The 17,462-nt window shown below is 50.2% G+C and overlaps 2 protein-coding genes across 5 annotated transcripts in view; one reads left to right on the top strand and one right to left on the bottom strand.

The window, feature by feature from the left end:
- The first annotated feature begins 68 nt into the window (after positions 1-68).
- MAFF (MAF bZIP transcription factor F) lies at positions 69-3,406 on the top strand. Of its 3 annotated transcripts, XM_086611076.1 has the most exons (4): positions 69-89; positions 1,217-1,240; positions 1,304-1,345; positions 1,428-3,406. In XM_086611076.1, the coding sequence occupies exons 1-4, from the start codon at positions 69-71 to the stop codon at positions 1,839-1,841; spliced, it is 501 nt and encodes a 166-aa protein (XP_086467202.1). In that variant the 3' UTR covers positions 1,842-3,406. The 3 variants fall into 3 exon arrangements, with proteins under 3 accessions (XP_086467202.1, XP_086467201.1, XP_086467203.1); XM_086611075.1 differs by lacking the exon at positions 1,217-1,240 and having other exon boundaries at positions 1,292-1,345; XM_086611077.1 differs by lacking the exon at positions 69-89 and having other exon boundaries at positions 1,189-1,345.
- A 3,774-nt stretch (positions 3,407-7,180) lies between these two features.
- The window catches only part of TMEM184B (transmembrane protein 184B), a 28,629-nt gene continuing 18,347 nt past the window's right edge, over positions 7,181-17,462 (bottom strand). Inside the window, exons 4-10 of one of the 2 annotated variants that reach the window (XM_086611074.1) lie at positions 15,730-15,820; positions 15,073-15,148; positions 11,834-11,925; positions 11,362-11,531; positions 9,947-10,141; positions 9,029-9,052; positions 7,181-7,966 (exon numbers count right to left, since the gene is read on the bottom strand). In XM_086611074.1, the coding sequence (XP_086467200.1) occupies positions 7,725-7,966; positions 9,029-9,052; positions 9,947-10,141; positions 11,362-11,531; positions 11,834-11,925; positions 15,073-15,148; positions 15,730-15,820 (890 nt within the window). In that variant the 3' untranslated portion in view covers positions 7,181-7,724. The remainder of the gene's footprint in view (positions 7,967-9,028; positions 9,053-9,946; positions 10,142-11,361; positions 11,532-11,833; positions 11,926-15,072; positions 15,149-15,729; positions 15,821-17,462) is intronic. The other variant, XM_086611073.1, reaches the window with a different exon arrangement.

The raw sequence follows: 17,462 nt of genomic DNA, 5'->3' as shown, positions 1-17,462 counted from the left end.
GCCGCCCCGCGCGATGGCGGCGGCGAGGGGGCGGGGGGAAGGTGACGTCACCGCATGACTGTGTTTTTATGAATGAAAAGAATCCGCGGGTGAGTAATCGCGGGGAGTGGGGCTGGAGGCGCCGCCCGACGGCCCGACCCGGCAGCGGCCCCGCGGGGACCAGCGGAGCCTCCCGGTAAGTACCGGCGGAGGGGAGGGGAGGGGAGAGGAGAGACCCCACCGGCGCGCTCCTTCCGCTCCCGTCTTCGGCTTCTCCCCCCGCGGGTCGATCAGGAGAGGGGGGCGGCGGCGGGGTTCGGCACCGGCTGGAGGCCGCTCTGCCGGGACCGGGGTGGCGGGAGGGGGCTGTCTCCGCTCGGGGCCGTCCGCGTTTTCCTGCCGAGTCGTGGCCACCGCCCGGAGAGAGCCGCTGCTGCCGCTCCCCCGGCTCCGGCGGTGGCTCCCCGGCCCGGATTGCATCAGCTTCCAGCGGCCCCGGCTCCACCTTCCCCGCCGCCCCCTCCAGCCCCTCATCTCCCCGCGGGGCGCTCCCGATCCGCCCCACTCTTTCCCCTCCGGGGCTCTGCTAACGGGAAGGGGGCTCCCTGAGGTGGGGAGAGGCTGCTGAACTGTAGCCCGGGCCCCCGGTTCTCTCCTCCCTCCCGTACCCCAGGAACGGGGAGGGACCGGCCACCGGCGAGGGGACAGGCGCCGCTTCGGTGACTTTTCTCCCCCTGGGCTGCTGAATCACGGGGAGGCCGCTTCTCGCCCGCGTGGCCGCGGTCCCGACCCTTCGGCCCCGGAGCCTGCGGACCCCCGACCCCTGCGCCGGGAGCCGCGGAGCCGTCCCCGGCCGGGCAGGGGGGCGGTGGGGCGGCACCTCCACGCGCGTCCCGGCTGGGTGACTTCGCCGCGGTTTCGCCCCGTGGGCTGCTGCTGCTTTTACTTTCCGTTCAGCCTCGGGCGGATCTCGCCCGCCTTTCCTCCCCGGAGGGAAGCTTTGGCTTCCCGGCAGCCGGGCTGGGGCGTTTCGGGTCCTCTGGGCAGAGCAGCATCCCGACCACCTCGGGGCAGGGATGCAGGAGGGATGGGAGGTCCAACGTTCTCCCATTGTTATTATTTTTGCAGTCGTTATTACTGTTATTATAATTATTATTGTTATTATTACTATGTGCTTTTTTTAAAGGAGTAGGGATGAGTTATGTGGCCAGAAGGGGAGAAATGGGCAGGGGGCCAGCAAGGCCAGTGCCCTCTGTGCGAGGTGAGGTGCATGGGCTGGCAGTAACCGGCTTTTCTCCTGGCTACTCGGCAGGGCCAGCGTGAGGCAAGGATGGCTGCGGACGGGCTCTCTAGCAAGGCCCTGAAGGTGAGTGCTGCTGGGACTGGGGGCTTGGTGGGGCGGGGGTCTGGTTTCAGGGATCTCAGGCAACCGCCCCTCTCTCTGGCAGGTGAAGCGGGAGCTGGGGGAGAACACGCCGCTGCTGTCTGATGAGGAGCTGATGGGGTTGTCGGTGCGGGAGCTCAACCACCACCTGCGGGGCCTGTCCAAGGAGGAGGTGGCGAGGCTGAAGCAGCGCCGGCGGACGCTGAAGAACCGGGGTTACGCTGCCAGCTGCCGGGTGAAGCGCGTCTGCCAGAAGGAAGAGCTGCAGAAGCAGAAGATGGAGCTGGAATGGGAGGTGGATAAGCTGGCCCGGGAGAACGCTGCCATGCGCCTGGAGCTTGACACCCTCCGTGGCAAGTACGAGGCCCTGCAGGGCTTTGCCCGCACCGTCGCCACCCATGGGACCCCCGCCAAGGTGGCCACCGCCAGTGTCATCACCATCGTCAAGTCCAGCACCAACCAGGCTGCCTATTCCTAGTGTCGGCCTCTGTCTCCCGGCTGGGCACGGCCCCCCAGGGCACCTTCCCCCACAAATCCCCTTCCTTACCTTCCCTGACCTCCTTCCCACCGGGACCTGTGCCTGAAATCCTCCTTCTCCCATCACTTGAACTCCAGCTCCTCCATGCAGGGAGAGCTGCTGCAGCGTGGGTGCTGGGGCAGAGGACAGGACCCCACTGGTGGCCCCTGAAGCCCTGCAGCCTCCTCCCCTCTGACCCAGTCTCGTCCCCTGCTGTAGCCCCCCTGGCTGGGCACCCCTCACCTGAACGGGTGCACGCAGGAGAGGGCGAGCCTGAACAGGCAGCAGTGGGGAAGTATCCCATGGCTCCAAGCTGGCACAAAAACACCAGGCACCTCTTGGATTTTTTTTTTTCGGTGAGGGCACGGGAGAGCTGAGTGTGGGCCAGGCACTCCCAGGAGCACATGCCAGGGAGGGAAAGGGGGAGAGAGGTTTCGCAGCGAGGGGCAGAAGGGATACAATGGAGACAGGAGTCGGCATTGACCCTGCAGCTTGGACCACAGCTGGAGCAGGTGGGGAGGTGGCAGCATGGCTGGGGCCTCCAGGGATGGAGATGGTAAGTCAGAGGGAGAAGAGAAAGTGGCTACAGGTTGGTGCCTAGTAGGGGTGAGTGGGATGGAAAAGTGCTGTGGCAGCCTGTGGTGCTGGGGGAGCCCAGAGGTGACGGTGATGGAGGAGGGACCCTCAGGCAGGGCAGAGCTGAGGGATGTGAGCGGGTCAGCCCAGGCTGCTGTACGCAAAGGGCAGAAGCTGTGGTGCTGTTTTATCTCTCTCCATCACGCACATCCTTCAAGCTTCTTCCTGCCTATGGGACGCTCAGCCCAGCCGGCTGGGTGTCTCTGAAATGCAGCGGCACCGGCAGGAAGGAAGCGGAGGCAGCTGGAGTGGAGATAAACACTGTTTTGCTCAGCGCAGGCCAGCTTGTACGGCCCCACCAAAGCACTCCCCGGCACCCCACCGCCTACAAAGCCTGTGGAAAGGTGCTTTTGGCCCCTGAGAGCCAGAGCTGCGGAGGCAGGGAGAGGGGTGGAGGTGCAGGAGGTGAGAAGCAGGGGTGGAGAGCATCCTTGCTCCTGGGAGCTGCCTGGCAGGCAGGTAGGTTCCTCCCTTTCTTTTCCCTCCAGCTTGGACACCAGTCAGTGTGGGGCAACCAGCTTTTCAGCAGGCTGAAACACTGGAGAAGAGTTGGGTTTGCTAAATACGGGCAGCATGGGGGACGTAACAGGAGGCAGACCCTTCTTGGCATCTGCTGCCATAGATGATTCCCCCCCCTCCCTGTTTCTGACTCTGCCTGGGTTTTGCCATGCCAGCCACCCTTGGCTGCAGCCTCCATCCCTCCCGGGAGAGAGGCGTCTGCTGCTCGTGAAGGGGGCACGGTGGTTAGCATCCCCTCACCCCAGCTCCTCTTGGGTTTATTTATTGCACGAACATAAGTTATTTTCACGTCCTCTTTGCCATTCCGCCTCTCGGCACAGCCAGGATGTTGGTACAGAGCCGTACTTTATATTTTATATATGCAAATCACATTTTATCTTATACTTATATAGAGCAAAGAAAAATACTTATTTATTTTCTGACTTACAGTATGTGTCCTACCCGACTCCTCTGTATTTTGTAGACTTTGCAAATAAAGCAAGCTCGTTTTTTTTTTTTCCACAGTGAGTGTGTGTTTGGTCATTCTTGAACTTTGGGACGGAGCTCTGTCTCAGTGAGACCAGGTTTTCTAGCTCTCTCTAGCTTTGCTTTAGGATATGTTCAAGAATATGCCCCAAAAAGATGGGATAAGGGACAGCTCATGACTTTTTACAACAAACAGATTTATAGTCTCTGGGCATAGCCCCCAAAGCACTTGCTTTTAGGAGCAGTTCAGCTGTGCTGAATCAGCTTTTACTAGGAAAAATAATACTTTTTCACTAGAAAAATTCCCTCCAGGCTGCCCTCGGACCTGGTGCAGGAATAGAAGCAGGTGCAATCAGGGCTGCTCTAACCAAAACCATCCCTGCTAAGTCACCTCACCACCTGACTCAGGAATAGTAAGGAGGAAAGCAGGGAGCTCACATCTGTGGGTGGCAGAAGGGGAAGGAAGTATGGTAGGTGCCTTACCCAGAGGTGAAGCCCAACCTACTCCCTGTGGGGCAAAGCCATCCTTCCTCAAAGCTGAGGTGGAAGCAACGAGCGTGTTCCCCTGATGCCAAGGCGGGCCAGGTCCCAGCCTCCCAGCAGCTTGCAACGCTCACATGGTGGTTCTGGGTTTTACATTCACGTTCCCTCTTGCCACTGCAAACTGCTCCATGTCCACCACCAGTCACAGAAGAAAAGCCCAGAGCTGCTGTTTGCTGGGGCCCATGTCAGAGAGAGCGGCCCCCTTTCTCCCACAGTTGTTTTGCACTGAGCACCCAAGATCAGGACTCATCTCCACTCCAGGTTTCTGGCAAAAGCTTTTGCTCCTGCCTTGGGCCATCAGTGATGTCTCTGGCTCAGGCTGCTGTAGCACTGCTTCTCCATCAGCTCCTGCATACAGAGACAGCATGAAGCTTTCCTCTCAAGAAGAGGACTAGGACAAGGCACACTGACCCACTAAGCCTCAACCCTTACAATGAGCAAAAACTCAAAATCAGTTCAGAGAAGTCAGTCAGGCAGCACCACACAGAGGCAGCTTAAGTACAATCTATATTATCTCTATATTTTATTTGTCATCATATTTGCTCATTTCTGCAGAGTATAACGTCACAAAGACCAAAATAGAGAGAGCGGCTTGTCGCTGAGCTCACATCAGTTAAACACGATAGGTACAAAACTAGGTGACTCTGATTTATCATACATTTTTTTTCAGTTGTTTATATACAAAGAACTACTCTATATGGAAAAATAATAAACAAATCCCATAGGTATGTTACATGGTAAACAAAAAGGAAGGAAGGAAGGAGAGGGGAAGCAGGTGAGGGAAGCAGCTCCAAGGGCCTACTCCTGGAACTGACACATTTGTGGGGGCCCTGGGATACCACGAGCAGACCTGCAAGACCACAGATGCCTTGGCCTCCATGGTCTCAAGCTCTGGGTCTTATAAGATATTTGTTCCTCTAAGCCAGAGCAGCTTCAGAGCCAGTCCTCACTCTGGCACTTGCCTATCGTGAGGGAGAGCAGGAAGCTCAGAGATGCGTTTGTATGGTGTTAAAAAATATGTACATATATAAAATTATAATGCATGGCAGCTGACTGTTGTTTGGGCAGTAGTTCTTCAGGCTTCTCCAAAGGCAGCTAGTGCAAAAGGGTTATACTCGAAACCACTACATACAGGAAGCTTTGAGAATATCCAAATCCTCTGCACAGCATGTATATGCAGCATACATTTCAAAGTAATTTTCAAAAACACTTCCCCAAGCCTGGATCACCTGCAAGCTCACCAGGGCAATCCAAGAGATTTCGGACCTCACCCACCCAGTGCAACAAAGACTGGGGACAGTCACCAATTAAGTGACACTGGGACATCATCAAGACCTGTAAATGCAAGGAAAGAGGAAGAAGGGATCACGTCCCATGCTTCACTTTCCTAAGAGAGAGGGGAAATTTAACATAAATATCTCACGCTAAAGGACTGTTAATGAAAGTCACAGAAGACAGAAGGAAAGCCCACTGAGTCTTCAGCCCTGCCTTCCAGGAGGCTTATGGCATGAGGAAAAGGAGTTTTACACCAAGCCCACACAAAACCTGGCAAATAGCGTCCGCATGTCCATTTAAGCAGTGACAGATTTAGGAAAAGCAGTAATAACTGCGTGGCATCGCAGGATGCGTGCAAATGGGGAAATCCAGCAGCAGAGAAGCTGCTGGATCCACTTACCCTGCCTCCAGCTCCCTCAGAGTCAGCATCGTCGCTGCCACCTGCTTCACCGTCCCCCAGACACGTGAGTATGGAAGGAGACACTGCCCTTAAGCCTTCCCCCTCTTACCCTCACAGCGGGGAGCAAACCCACCTCTCTTCAAGCCCTTTTCCCCCCGCTGCTGACCACACACTTCTGGCAGGGGTGCTGATGGAATGAGGTGCTCGTCGCTCACAGTTGCTTCTGAGAAAGTGAACGAGCAAGCATACAGATTAGGATACAAGAGGAAAGGTACGCCAGACCCCAGTTCTCCTAGTAGAGCAACAAGGGGCAATCTGAAAACACGCAGGTCTGCTGAGGGCAGGGTAGGCATCAAGCAGGAGAGGAACAGAGAAACTACAGCCAAGGAGAATTCAGCAGCTTGCTCCAACCTCTCCAGTTCGCTTCCTCCTTGGGGGTAGGAGCATCTGATGTATGGCACTTTGAGTGTGCTCCCCCCTCCTTTCCTAGACAATTTTAAACAAGCAAGAGGCATTTCCTGGTCCCTGGATAGATCTACAGAGGGATCATTTTTATTTTGGCTTCACTAAACACCTAAGGCCCAATCCAAAACCCAACAAAAGCAAGGGGAAGTTTCTTTTCCCACTCCCGTGGATGCTGGCTCCACCCTTGACAGCATTGCAGTTGCCACACAGCCTGTGAAATGTGCAGCAACAGCAGCAACTTCTGCCTGGGAAACCAAGAGGACAATTTTAACCAGCCAGGTCATGTCAGGTTTAAAGTCTGCTCCAGTTTGGCCTGGAACAGCTACAGAGATAAAAAGCAAAGAAAGAGTGTGCAACATCCCTTCCTAAATACTCCAGCCTAAAGGCAAAACTTGTGCAGCTTACAGGGAAAGTCAGTGATGACAAGCATCGGGAGAGCTACCTGTGAGAGACCAGGACCTGTTCTGGCAGCTACCTGGTGCAATCCACACCTTTAAGAGGGGCAGCTGTGTCAGTGGGGCACAAGAAACAAGAAGAAAAAAACATTTCAGTGTTTATATTTCTTCTTTTCCTGAAGAGGGATAAAAGGGCCAGAGCTCTACAAACTTCCACCATCTATCATGGCCAGCCCTCAGTCTTGTTAGCAGGACACAGACGCTCCAGGGAGGCTTCTTGCCACAGGAACGCAGGGGAGATGCGAAGCTTGGACACCTAGTGATTAGAAAACCCCGCCCTGTGAGACAGTAATTCCATCCCTGCTGAGCTGCAACAAGCATCAGCTTTGATGGTGAGCAGGGAGGATGCAGGGAGTGGAGGAACAGGTAGAAAGTCCTGTCCTTTTTTTCCCCCCTCGCTCAGTCAAGTACAGGACTGCACAACCAGGTGCTCAGGAGGGTGGGGCCAGATGTTCCTTACCAAGTATTCAAGGCAATGGCTATAGAGAGACCAATCTCTGGTCTGGTCCTCAGGAATGTTTATCACTGCATTCTAATCCCATTTCCCAAGGATCACAGAGACACAGAATCATAGAATGGTTTGGGTTGGAAGGGACCTCAAAGATCACCTAGTTCCAACTGCCCTGCCATGGCCAGGGACACCCTGCTCCTTACATTAGCAGCAGGGAGCTGGGGGAGCAAACTGCACCTGTATCAACCACTCAGGAAGAGGAATACAAAGCAGTCACGTTTTTCAGTTCAAAAAAAAAAAAATTTTTGGCCACAACTCTGGACTCTGGCCCATGCTCCACACCAAGCTGGGCAGGTATGGGAGGCCAGAGCCCCAAACCCTGGAGCTTTGCTTTAATTAATTCCAGTCGACTGCTGCTGTAAGGAATGGGCTCGAGAATGGAATCCTGGCCATTCCCCACCTCCGCACCACTCTTCACGTCCATACCCACAAAAAGCTAATGGGAAGTGCCCACTTCTACAATCTGCACTCTCTAGGAAGTGATATGACTTGAGTGTTTCTGCTTCAATAAATTAAAAAAGAATAAAAAACAACAAAAGAAGGAAAATAACAGCCTGTGCTGGCAGTTTCCCCTTCTAGAATTCATCATCAGAGCTCAGCAAGAGGGTCTTCTCATTGTCACGGGCACCCGAGCAGCTGTGGGAGCGTGAGATGACATGACTGCCATTGCGCCAGGGTGGACCATGCTCCAGTGTTGACTGCTGGGTGTACTGCTGGTAGGCTGGAGAGAAGTTGTGGATTGCGTCTTGGACAATGTCGTGGGGGTTCATAGTCTCTTTGAGGCTGCTGGAGATGCTCTTCATGGGAGCACAGCGACCTGTTGGGGTAAGATGGGGAGGGGCAAGTGAAGAATACTGTTGCCTTCCACCACACCCCTTAACATGAAGGAAAGGGGAACAGGGAACATGCACTCCTAGATCCTGCAGAAAGTTAATTTACAGACTTCCTTAAGCAGCTGCTAAGGAAATGCCACACAAATGGTGTCAATTTTTACCAGTAGTGCTCCTAAAGTCCAGCCACTGCTAGCCAAGTGAATCCACCTCAGTACCAAATGGGGGACATGTCATGAGAATAGGACATACCCACAGCGACAACTTCCACTACACACTACCTGCACTGGCTTGGGTGTACAATGAAGACAGCCAGGTAGGGAAGTGCTCCTGTAAAGGGTTTCAGAAGACAAAAACTAAGGAAATTCTAAAAATATAGGAGAAATGGCATTTGCCATTCCTACTTATTGGAAATTAGATCGATAGGTGGTATCAAAGTGCCCACAGGAAAGAGACCATAAAAGGGGAAAGCAGTGCAAAAGAGGGAAAGGAAAGCAACGGGCATTATGAGGCAGAACCACCCCAGGAGTGGAGCGTGTCACTGTGATAGTGAAGGAAGCAACAGTTGGAGATTGTCCCACCCAAGCGCTGAGCACAGAGGAAGGCTGTATGTCCTTCTAGGAGCTGCCATTTCTCATGGCTCTTAGATCCCATGTCCAGCGTGGGCTTCTGGCGCTGCTCAGTCCTGGGGATGAGCTCCCCAAACAACCGAAAGCATGCTGATCGTCTGTGGCAATTATGGAAGCAAAGAGAGACTGGGGTGAGGGAGCAAAGGAGCTCCTTTGAGAGCCTGTGCAACTCTTTGGAGACATTCACACAGTCCTGACTGAAACGCTCTAACACTAGGTGTTATGCCACTGCCCATGGGGCTGTTTTACGACTCACGATCCAGACAATCCTGAAGCAGCTGTGTGAGGCAGTCAAGTTACAGATCTACAAGGAAGGGGGAACAAGGGACAGAGCAAGCAGCAGGCAGGCTGGGAATCGGGACAGAACAGCATCCCAGTTAAAAAAACAACAGAGAAACACACAGAGCATGCTGTACCTACCGTATGGCCCATATGATGGAACAGCTGCATCAGGGACCAGTGGCCAAAGCAAGGGAGAGATGAAAGGGAAAGGGAGAGAGACAAAGAAAGGAAAAGAGAAAGAAAGAGAGAGAGAGAGAGGAAATAACAAGAACTGAACAAGACCCACCACCGAAACATCCCCCACTGTACTGGCCAGCAGTTTACTCCTTCACCTCCCACAGATCTCATCTCCCCCAGCTGTGGCCGCTATCCTTCCAAAACCCCTGGGGCTGGCTGGGATGGAGGGATCATCTACATGAACGCTGCCCAAGGGCTACTGTGTTCCCACACCTCAGCAAGAAGCAACTCTTTTATTTGGAAAACACTGAATGTACTTGCATAGACTGGCCATGAGAACCCCGTTTTCCCAGAAACGACGTCCATCTCCCTCTTCCACAGAGTAAGATTTCTAGCAGCCCAACCCTCACAAAGTTGTTACAGGAAGATTCTCATCCTCCTCCAAGTAAAACATATTGCCAAAGCACAGCCTCATCTTCCTGAGCCAGATTCACAACAGAGCCTGTGTCAGGCCCTGTCCCTCCTGCCTTCAGTCTGTTGCACAATCTGGAGCCACGGAGTTCCCCTCTGGGGAGACAGGAAGAAGGACAAACCCAGTCTACCAAAAGGATGCAACTCTTGCAGCCCTCAGGTCTGCAACAAGCTCTCGTGGGTGGCATACAGGGGAACTGAAAAGGGAACAATGCAACTCAGGCAAGGTTTCTGCCCTGCAGAGCCGTTGCACAATCAATCTGTGCAGACACCACGGAGGAGGGAATGCGATGTTTTTCCAAGCACTCAGGTTGGGAGTCATATCAGTGTGTTGGTTGCTAGAGGGACCAGTCTCCACCCAGTCTCACTACCAAATAGACATGCCATACGCACCGGCATATTTCCTACCTTGGGCATCAAGTCTCTTGTCCGCATACACCTTGTATGTGAAGGCATGGCGTAGGGCAATGGCCGCAAAGAACATCTCCACGCAAATGATGAAGTCCTGATACCCAGCAGCTACGGTGCCTTCACCCACAGACACGTTGGCAGAGTGGATTTTGGGAATGGCACCACACTTTTCCAAGATGGCCAACAGCATCCCTAAAAAAAGAAACAAGCTCATGTTATCATGTAGAAAACATGATCACATACTAACTGTAAGGAATGGAAATAGTTGTCTGTGCTGTATGTCCTAGATGCAAACCCATTTAACATAGGAGCTACAAACACAGTGGGCTAGATACTCCCATCGAGGCTCACCTGCACAACAGGAGGAATAAATGAGACAAATTTGTTTAAGTAAAGAATGTTCACACACCGACCCTCTTCTGTTCTCACTCGATGCATAATCTGTGGAACTAGCTGCTGCAGGATCTAATAAAGTCCAAAAGGGTAAGAAGCAGTCAGATGTTTCTGTGAGCGCTTCTGTGAGCACTACCAACAGCTACAGCAAAAATTGAGGTAACAAGAGCTTTTCATTTAAGCACAAAGTGTTTTTGACACACCATTGCAAGAAAGGTATTTCTCCCTGTCCATAGCCAGGTGGCTGAAGAATTCCAGAGAAGGCAAAAAGTCTGTGACCAGATGGCTCAAGATGATAAACTAGACAGCTTATTAGTTTGTCTGTAGACAGGGAGGATGGGCCATACTCCAACAGCCTAAATTCCACCTAAGTTCCTACTCAATTAGTCTCTGAAGTGCAACTCAGTAAACTTAAGTAGGGCATTGAACAGGGAAATGCTTAGAGTCAATTAGTAAGAAGCACTAAGCTTAGGTGGAATTTCAGCTTTCTAGATGTGCCTCTGCATCACGTGTATGTACTCCGAACGTCCTTCCGCTCGGTGGTGGTTCTGTGGCAGCACACTACATTCAGTCAGCTTGCTGCTTTACATGAATCGCAGACAGAACATTAAAATTTTATTTATAGAGCACTGGAAAAAAATACTAAAAATTTTTAGATGTGCCACTTTAATCAATAAAACGGTAGCACACAGATAAAATGTTGGCACAGCTTGTGCTTTATGATTTTTCTAGGAACGCAAAGGACTCTTCATCCAAACAGCTGATTTTGCCAGGCAGGTATGTGTGTGCATATGCACATGGCACAGGGATAGTGAGGATTCAGAAGCACAGAAAGAAAAATGAAAATGAACAAAACAGGTTTCCCAGAGAAAAGCAATGAAAGACCATAAACCAACTATAATAATAATAATACATAAAGGCATTCTGGCTATTAACCAGCACCTGCTCTACCAACTTTAGTATCTGAGCTCCTGCAGAGAGTTCTTTGTAGCTATCAAGGGAAGGGAAATGAAGCTCACCTTGCCAGAAGGACAGGAAGATGACAGACTTCACCATGAAGAACTTGAGGACTGGGCTATAGGGACTGAGCAGCTCACGTGTGGCAAAGTAGAAAAGAAATAGGGCATACAGCGCCAGGCTGACAGAGATGTTGTAGATGATCGTCACATAGAGGTAGCCACTGGTTACGCTGAAAAAAGACAAGACACATGAATGCCTGAAATTTCAGCATGATCTTTTCCCCTTGCCACTGTCACTGGGGAGTTCTAAGATTCTGTTTCCTTCCTGCCTCCCTGTCCCATTCCCTGCTCCAAACTGAGGTAGAAAAAAACTGAAACCAACAGGCTTACCCCTGCACTCTTTTCTCATGTGCATATTCAGCCTGTGTTGTTCCTCCTGTCTTTTCCCATGGCCCAGCACGCACATGGACCATAAGTACAGCTGGGCAGAGAAGGGGCAGCCAAGGCACGCTTGCTAGACAAACAAACTTACTCAAAGTCACCATCCTGGTACTTGCCGAAGGCCTGAAGGATGACTGTGCTGATCGCCATGAGGGGCTTCACCACACAGAACTGCAGGGTAGCCTACAGGAATGAGAGAGGAGGAATGAGAAGACAGGAGGTTCAAGAGGCCAAGTTCCGAATCAATCACCATGACAGTGTCTCGACTGGGACAGCGCAGCAATGCAACACAATCCAGCCCCAACAAGGAGTCTGACTGCACTGCTCACTAACTGATTGTGGTTGAGGACTGCAGCACCCAACAGGAGATAAAGGAGATTCAGAAGAAGCATGTGTGCCATCTACTTGTCTGGGATGGGAAGAAAAACCTGTCGGTAGGTTGCTCCTAGAAACCACTCAGCTGTTCTCTTCCAGTGCTGTCTTTCATAGGCTGTGCTGCAGCACATTTAAGCATGGTAACAGTCTGAGAAAAAAAGATATCCCACACTTTGCTAGGGTACAGACATAGCAAGATTAACAAAGGGATACCAGGGAAGGGAAGCAAAGTCCAATCCATAGTTGCCATAAAGCTGGGCAAGATGGTCTCCTGGATAGGAGGGGAAACCCAGCTCTCAGAGGAGGAACTTTGACAACTGCCACCATATTAAGGCATTTTGTATACACATCAATGTGTATTGCCAGACAGAAATTCAGAGCTATTCAGTTGTCACTCACACAACCTTTACTAAATCTCCCCAAAGGCTCCATACAACTTGGATCGGCTCTATCCGTCCTGTCAATATAAATCACTGCTCCTACTGGGACTCCTCCTCTCTCAGAGCAACCCCATGCTTCATCTTTCTGGAGACACTGAACTCTAAGGTCCTAAGACACCAGAGGGTTGTGACCCTAAAAATGTCACTCATGTCTCCCTGAAGAAGGCTGGAAGAGCACGGGCAGGTGTTGACCTGTGCACATGTGGGGAGGGCTGCGTATGGAAAGATGGCAAAACCAAACAGGAATAATTGCTTTGGATACGATGCAATTTGTTAGTGGTCATAAGACTTCAAGGAGATTAAAAACCCCAGCGCATGCCAGTTAGTGAGTCACTGTAAATATGTGAACTGGAAAAGGTCAAGCTAATTCGTAAACAACTCTGTCCTCTGAGCTTCCCCTCCTTCCAATCTGGGGATGTTTTAACCATTTCCATGTAATCCAAACCACCACATCCTATTTTTAGTTGCTTCCCTAGAAGATGCTACGGCATACAGGAAGCACATGGATGACGTGTGACCCATCTGTGAGGGTCACCAGACACAGACCCAGCAAAGATCAAGACTTCTTTAAGGAAACGGGCTGTCCAGATCTTACACCGTAGCTACCAGCACACCACCCGACTGCTGGACAGCTGCAGGCAACGGAGGCAGACTGACCCACAGCAGGCACCTGCCTGAGAACAGCTTGGGGTGGGAGTGAAGATAGAAAGAAGGAATGGTTATAACACAGAGATTCCTTCAGGATGAAAGGGGCTGGAAAGAGCAGAAAACAGGCAAGTGGTGGGGGAGGCAACAGGAGTGCTGGAGATGCTGAGAACAGGGATAAAATGGGCAAACTGCTCCTTACAGCACCTTCCTCTTCCTGATCATCATGAAGGTGGATATCGCACAGATCAGCACTAAGGCATGATCTGCTGCCCTTTCACACCAGCCTTCCCAGGAATTTGCCTTGAAAGGTCTTACTTGGCAATCCTGGAAGTCTAGAAGTACCAGAAAGTGAGTCTTGGTGTCAAAGATTTCTCACCAAGGCAATATTTAAGCTCAAGCCAAGAAGGACGGAAGTATTTAAACATCCCTTTGGAAGACACCTTTCTCACAGCCTTCACAGCAGACTAAGCAGATTGCAAAGAGCACACCTGACTACAAGAAATGCTGCCAGATAGCAGCAAAGGAAAAGTAAAATATCCACCTAAGTCAGTTACCAAATGCTCTGAGGATTAGTGGAAGCCAGTAGAACACACACTGCATGCCCCATGCCCCCTGCCCTCTTCCCTTCAGAAAAAAAAAAAAAAAGTGCTTCTAGTCTTCATTGTTGTGAAAAAACTTTCCAAACACAGCCTGGTGTGGTAATTGCCAGAGGCTGTGGGACATGAGAAACAAGAGGTCTAAGGGAAATTATTTCTCCAGCACTCATTCACCTTGATGGGTGTTCCATCTGCTTATGACATATTTAATAGGTAAAAGTTAATACAAGGAGCAAAAAGAATAGATAATGCATTGAATCAAACAAAGAGTGTACAAATGAAGCCCAAGAGAAACAGGTGAAGCAGCATACTGGGAGAAGATTAGAAAATAAAGTATGAGGGAAGAAAACGGGAATGCCATGAGGACAGAATATAGGACGGAAACAAACAGAACTGAGAAAAGACAGATGTGGTCCTTTGAAAAAGGCCAATTGTGCTGTCGAGATTAACACTGGACATTACTATAAGGCTGCATTGTACCTTTGATGTTCCTGCATATTGCTGAAACACAGAAGATGGGTCATGGTGTGGAGGAGACGCCAGGGCAGATATCTAGACCCAGTGGCTGGAATTACAATGACCCAAGCCCTTTCAAAGAACCAGACCTGCTTCATGCTGTGTCTCCAGAGAAACCTCATGTGTTCGTTCCAGCAAGTGAGCAAAGCCTTGAAACTCACCTGCTGTTTCAGGGCAGCAGAGGTGACTGACCTGGCACGAGCAGACAAGGGCTGTATCGAGGTTTAGATCTCCCCCATTCCCTCCCCCTCAACATACCCAATTCAGCAGAGACAGACACACATGGTGAGCAATACTCGGTTCCTCCTACAACGCGTTGTGTCATGCTTAACCTCCACCCCCTCCTCAACTCCAAACCACAACAGCAGCACTGGGAATTCAGGAGGCTGTTACACAACTGTGAGGTGTCTGCAACACCACACAGCCATCAATGTCTTAAAGTTGGGACCTCTGCAACCCAGAGAAGGAAGAGGAAATCAGAATTTCTTCCCAGGGCTAACATCGGATCCAGGATATAAACTGGGTCTTTTGCCAAGACCTTCTTGATGCGGAGTTGAGTAGAAAACGTTAAGATCATTCAAAACAAACCCCTGAAACACCCCCCTCTTCTCAGCAGCCTGCAGGCCTCTCAAAACGATATTATAAACCACCTCAAAGGAGTGCTCATCTCAGAAGTTCAGCAGCAAAAGGCACCATTGCCACCCACACACACTTCATTCACTTCTGGAGGACAGCACAGTTCCTCCAGCCCATACCTGTTTGCAGAACCTCAGGAATCCAATTGAATAGGTCTTTCCCCACAGGCAGCAAGTCCCGTATACACAGCTGGACCTGAAAGAGCCGACACAACACGACAGAGTTAAGAAGCAAGATTTGGGCTAGAGTGCAAGATTCCTATCCTCTTTGCCTACCTCTCTGTACCAAAGTTACAGGACTGGTGCTTTCTCCAACCATGATTACAGTTACAGCCATAATCTCTTTCAGAGATGTGTTTAAAACAACATGCTGTCTCCACAACACACACTCCCCATACAATCTTTTCCTCCCCACTCCCCCACTTTTTTTTTTTTTTTTTGAAAAAAAAAACCAACCCAAGTAGCATGAAGAGAAACACAGGGCCTGGAGGAAGCACACATAACCAACTGAGGACAGAAAAGATTTAAAGGAGAAGGGAATAAAAAAATAAACAAAGGAGCAGGCAGGTGTTGAGAAAAGCTGTGAATCAGTCCAGCTTGCCTAAGAGGATGTGATCAGCCTGATCTGTCTCAGAGCACAGTACTGCTAAATTATCACCATCCATGCTGCCCCGTCCAGCAGACGTTTGCCACCTGACACAATTTTTCAGGGCAAGGACATGGTAGATGGGCACAGAAGGATGAGAGCATCATGCTGTAAGCAGAATAAATACTCACTCAATTGGTTTCCCTCTGATCTCAGACATGATGGAGCTCTCCCCTCCCAAGTACTCATAGCAGAGGCTGAGGAAGTTGTATATTACAAAGGCTGCAAAGACATCAATGAGTAAAATGACAATCAACTTCAAAACAGGTGGAAGGACCAAGAGCACAGGCAACAGACCAAACACTAGCAGGGACTGCTTACACAGCATCTTTCCCTTCAAAGCACTCCAGATTATTTTCACTGCATTTATCATCCTACCTCAGCATTCACAAGACTCTCGGAACGGGAGTTTGGCCAAGGTCCCAGGCCAGTTCCACGACCCATGCCAAAAGGGTCACAGGACCATTTAAAACTGTGGTCAGTTTCTGTTTTACTTGGCATCTGTAAGATGGCATTCTTTACAGGGTTCCTGTGCATTATTCCAGGACATTACACTAGTACTAGATCATTTGGAAAAGTTATCTCTGATCCATCAAGCATATTTTAACTCCTGTATTTAACCATTTAGGTGATGAACACAGCTCTCTCTTCAAGGTAACCAGACTGTAGACATAAGAGTTGGAGAAACAGAGGGTTTTTACCAATTCGTGAAACTCTGTTTTCATTCATGCCTGGTGGAGATTTTTCAAAAAACAGGCTTTGTGCTTCATTTCCTGAGAAAGCTGAAATTTCTTGTGTACTGAACAGCTTTCTCCTTGGGCCACCTCTTTTCTGCCTTCCCCAGCAACCTGGTACCGATGAGGAACAGCCTTCTCAGACTGACCGCTAACGCTCTGCCCTATTTCGATTCTCTTCAAGGCTCAGTTTTGCTGATACATACAAACTGAGGTGAAGACACTGTGGCGTGAGCTCTCATAACTACGGGCACGTTTACTTTTCACGGGATCCAAACCCACTTAATTGTGCATGGAGTAAGCCTGTATGTGTCCTGTCTGCCACTCTCCTGACTTGATATAATCACTGCTGGACCCTCGTACAGTTGTGAGATTTTTAGGGCAAGGATTATATTCTAAAGTTTGGCATATACAGCCTCGGGGCAAAATGACAGACCAAGTGACTCTTGCTTTCAAAGTTATTTTCTATGAGAGTTTATAGCTGGACATTCCCTGGAATGCCAACACCCAAATCATGATTTGGCCTCCAGCACTGACACAATATAAAGAGAAAATAACTTGAGATGGAAACAGAAGTCTCGAGGAACTTTGAAATATGAACAAAAGCCTAATAATGTACAACGCTGAGAAGCTGACCTCACCGAGCAGCCAGCTATTAGACCTAAGGTCAATTTTCCCACATGGATGAGCTTCCAAAGTCAGACACAAACGCCAACTGTAATTCTTCCACAAGCATCCAAACTATGCCCTGGAAAAGAGGTACTCAACACTCCCCAAAATGCTCATAGTCTCAAAACATTATATTTAGGACTTGTAGACGTGCCTAGCTGGCAAGAACGCTACAGCACATAAAAGCCAGTGGTATACCTGCTTCTATGTATGTAATTGGGATATTGTTATTCCATCTGTAATCCTTGTTACTGAATAAAGTTAAGTATGCTCACGTAGCAATGATTTTGCAAAAGCCTTAATTAGGAGGAAAACATCAACCATGAAAAACTTATTTAAATAACTGTGGTAACCCCTTTTGCCTGCAATTTTCCTTCAACTTAGCTGGCAGCTCCCAGCACGCAGAGAGGCTGAACTTTTCCTATTGTCCTCCAGTGACCCCTGTCCTCTTATGTGGTCAT

This window comes from Tauraco erythrolophus, chromosome 4, assembly GCF_009769465.1.
Source record: "Tauraco erythrolophus isolate bTauEry1 chromosome 4, bTauEry1.pri, whole genome shotgun sequence".
Classification (NCBI taxonomy): domain Eukaryota; kingdom Metazoa; phylum Chordata; class Aves; order Musophagiformes; family Musophagidae; genus Tauraco; species Tauraco erythrolophus.
Note: the sequence above shows the minus strand (reverse complement) of the source record. Positions and strands in the feature narration are given on the sequence as shown.

Coding starts and splice junctions, on each gene's coding strand:
- MAFF (XM_086611076.1), top strand. CDS start 69: ATGAATGAAAAGAATCCGCGG. Junction 90..1,216: donor TGAATGAAAAGAATCCGCGG/GTGAGTAATCGC, acceptor GCAGGGGGCCAG/CAAGGCCAGTGCCCTCTGTG. Junction 1,346..1,427: donor TCTCTAGCAAGGCCCTGAAG/GTGAGTGCTGCT, acceptor TCTCTCTGGCAG/GTGAAGCGGGAGCTGGGGGA.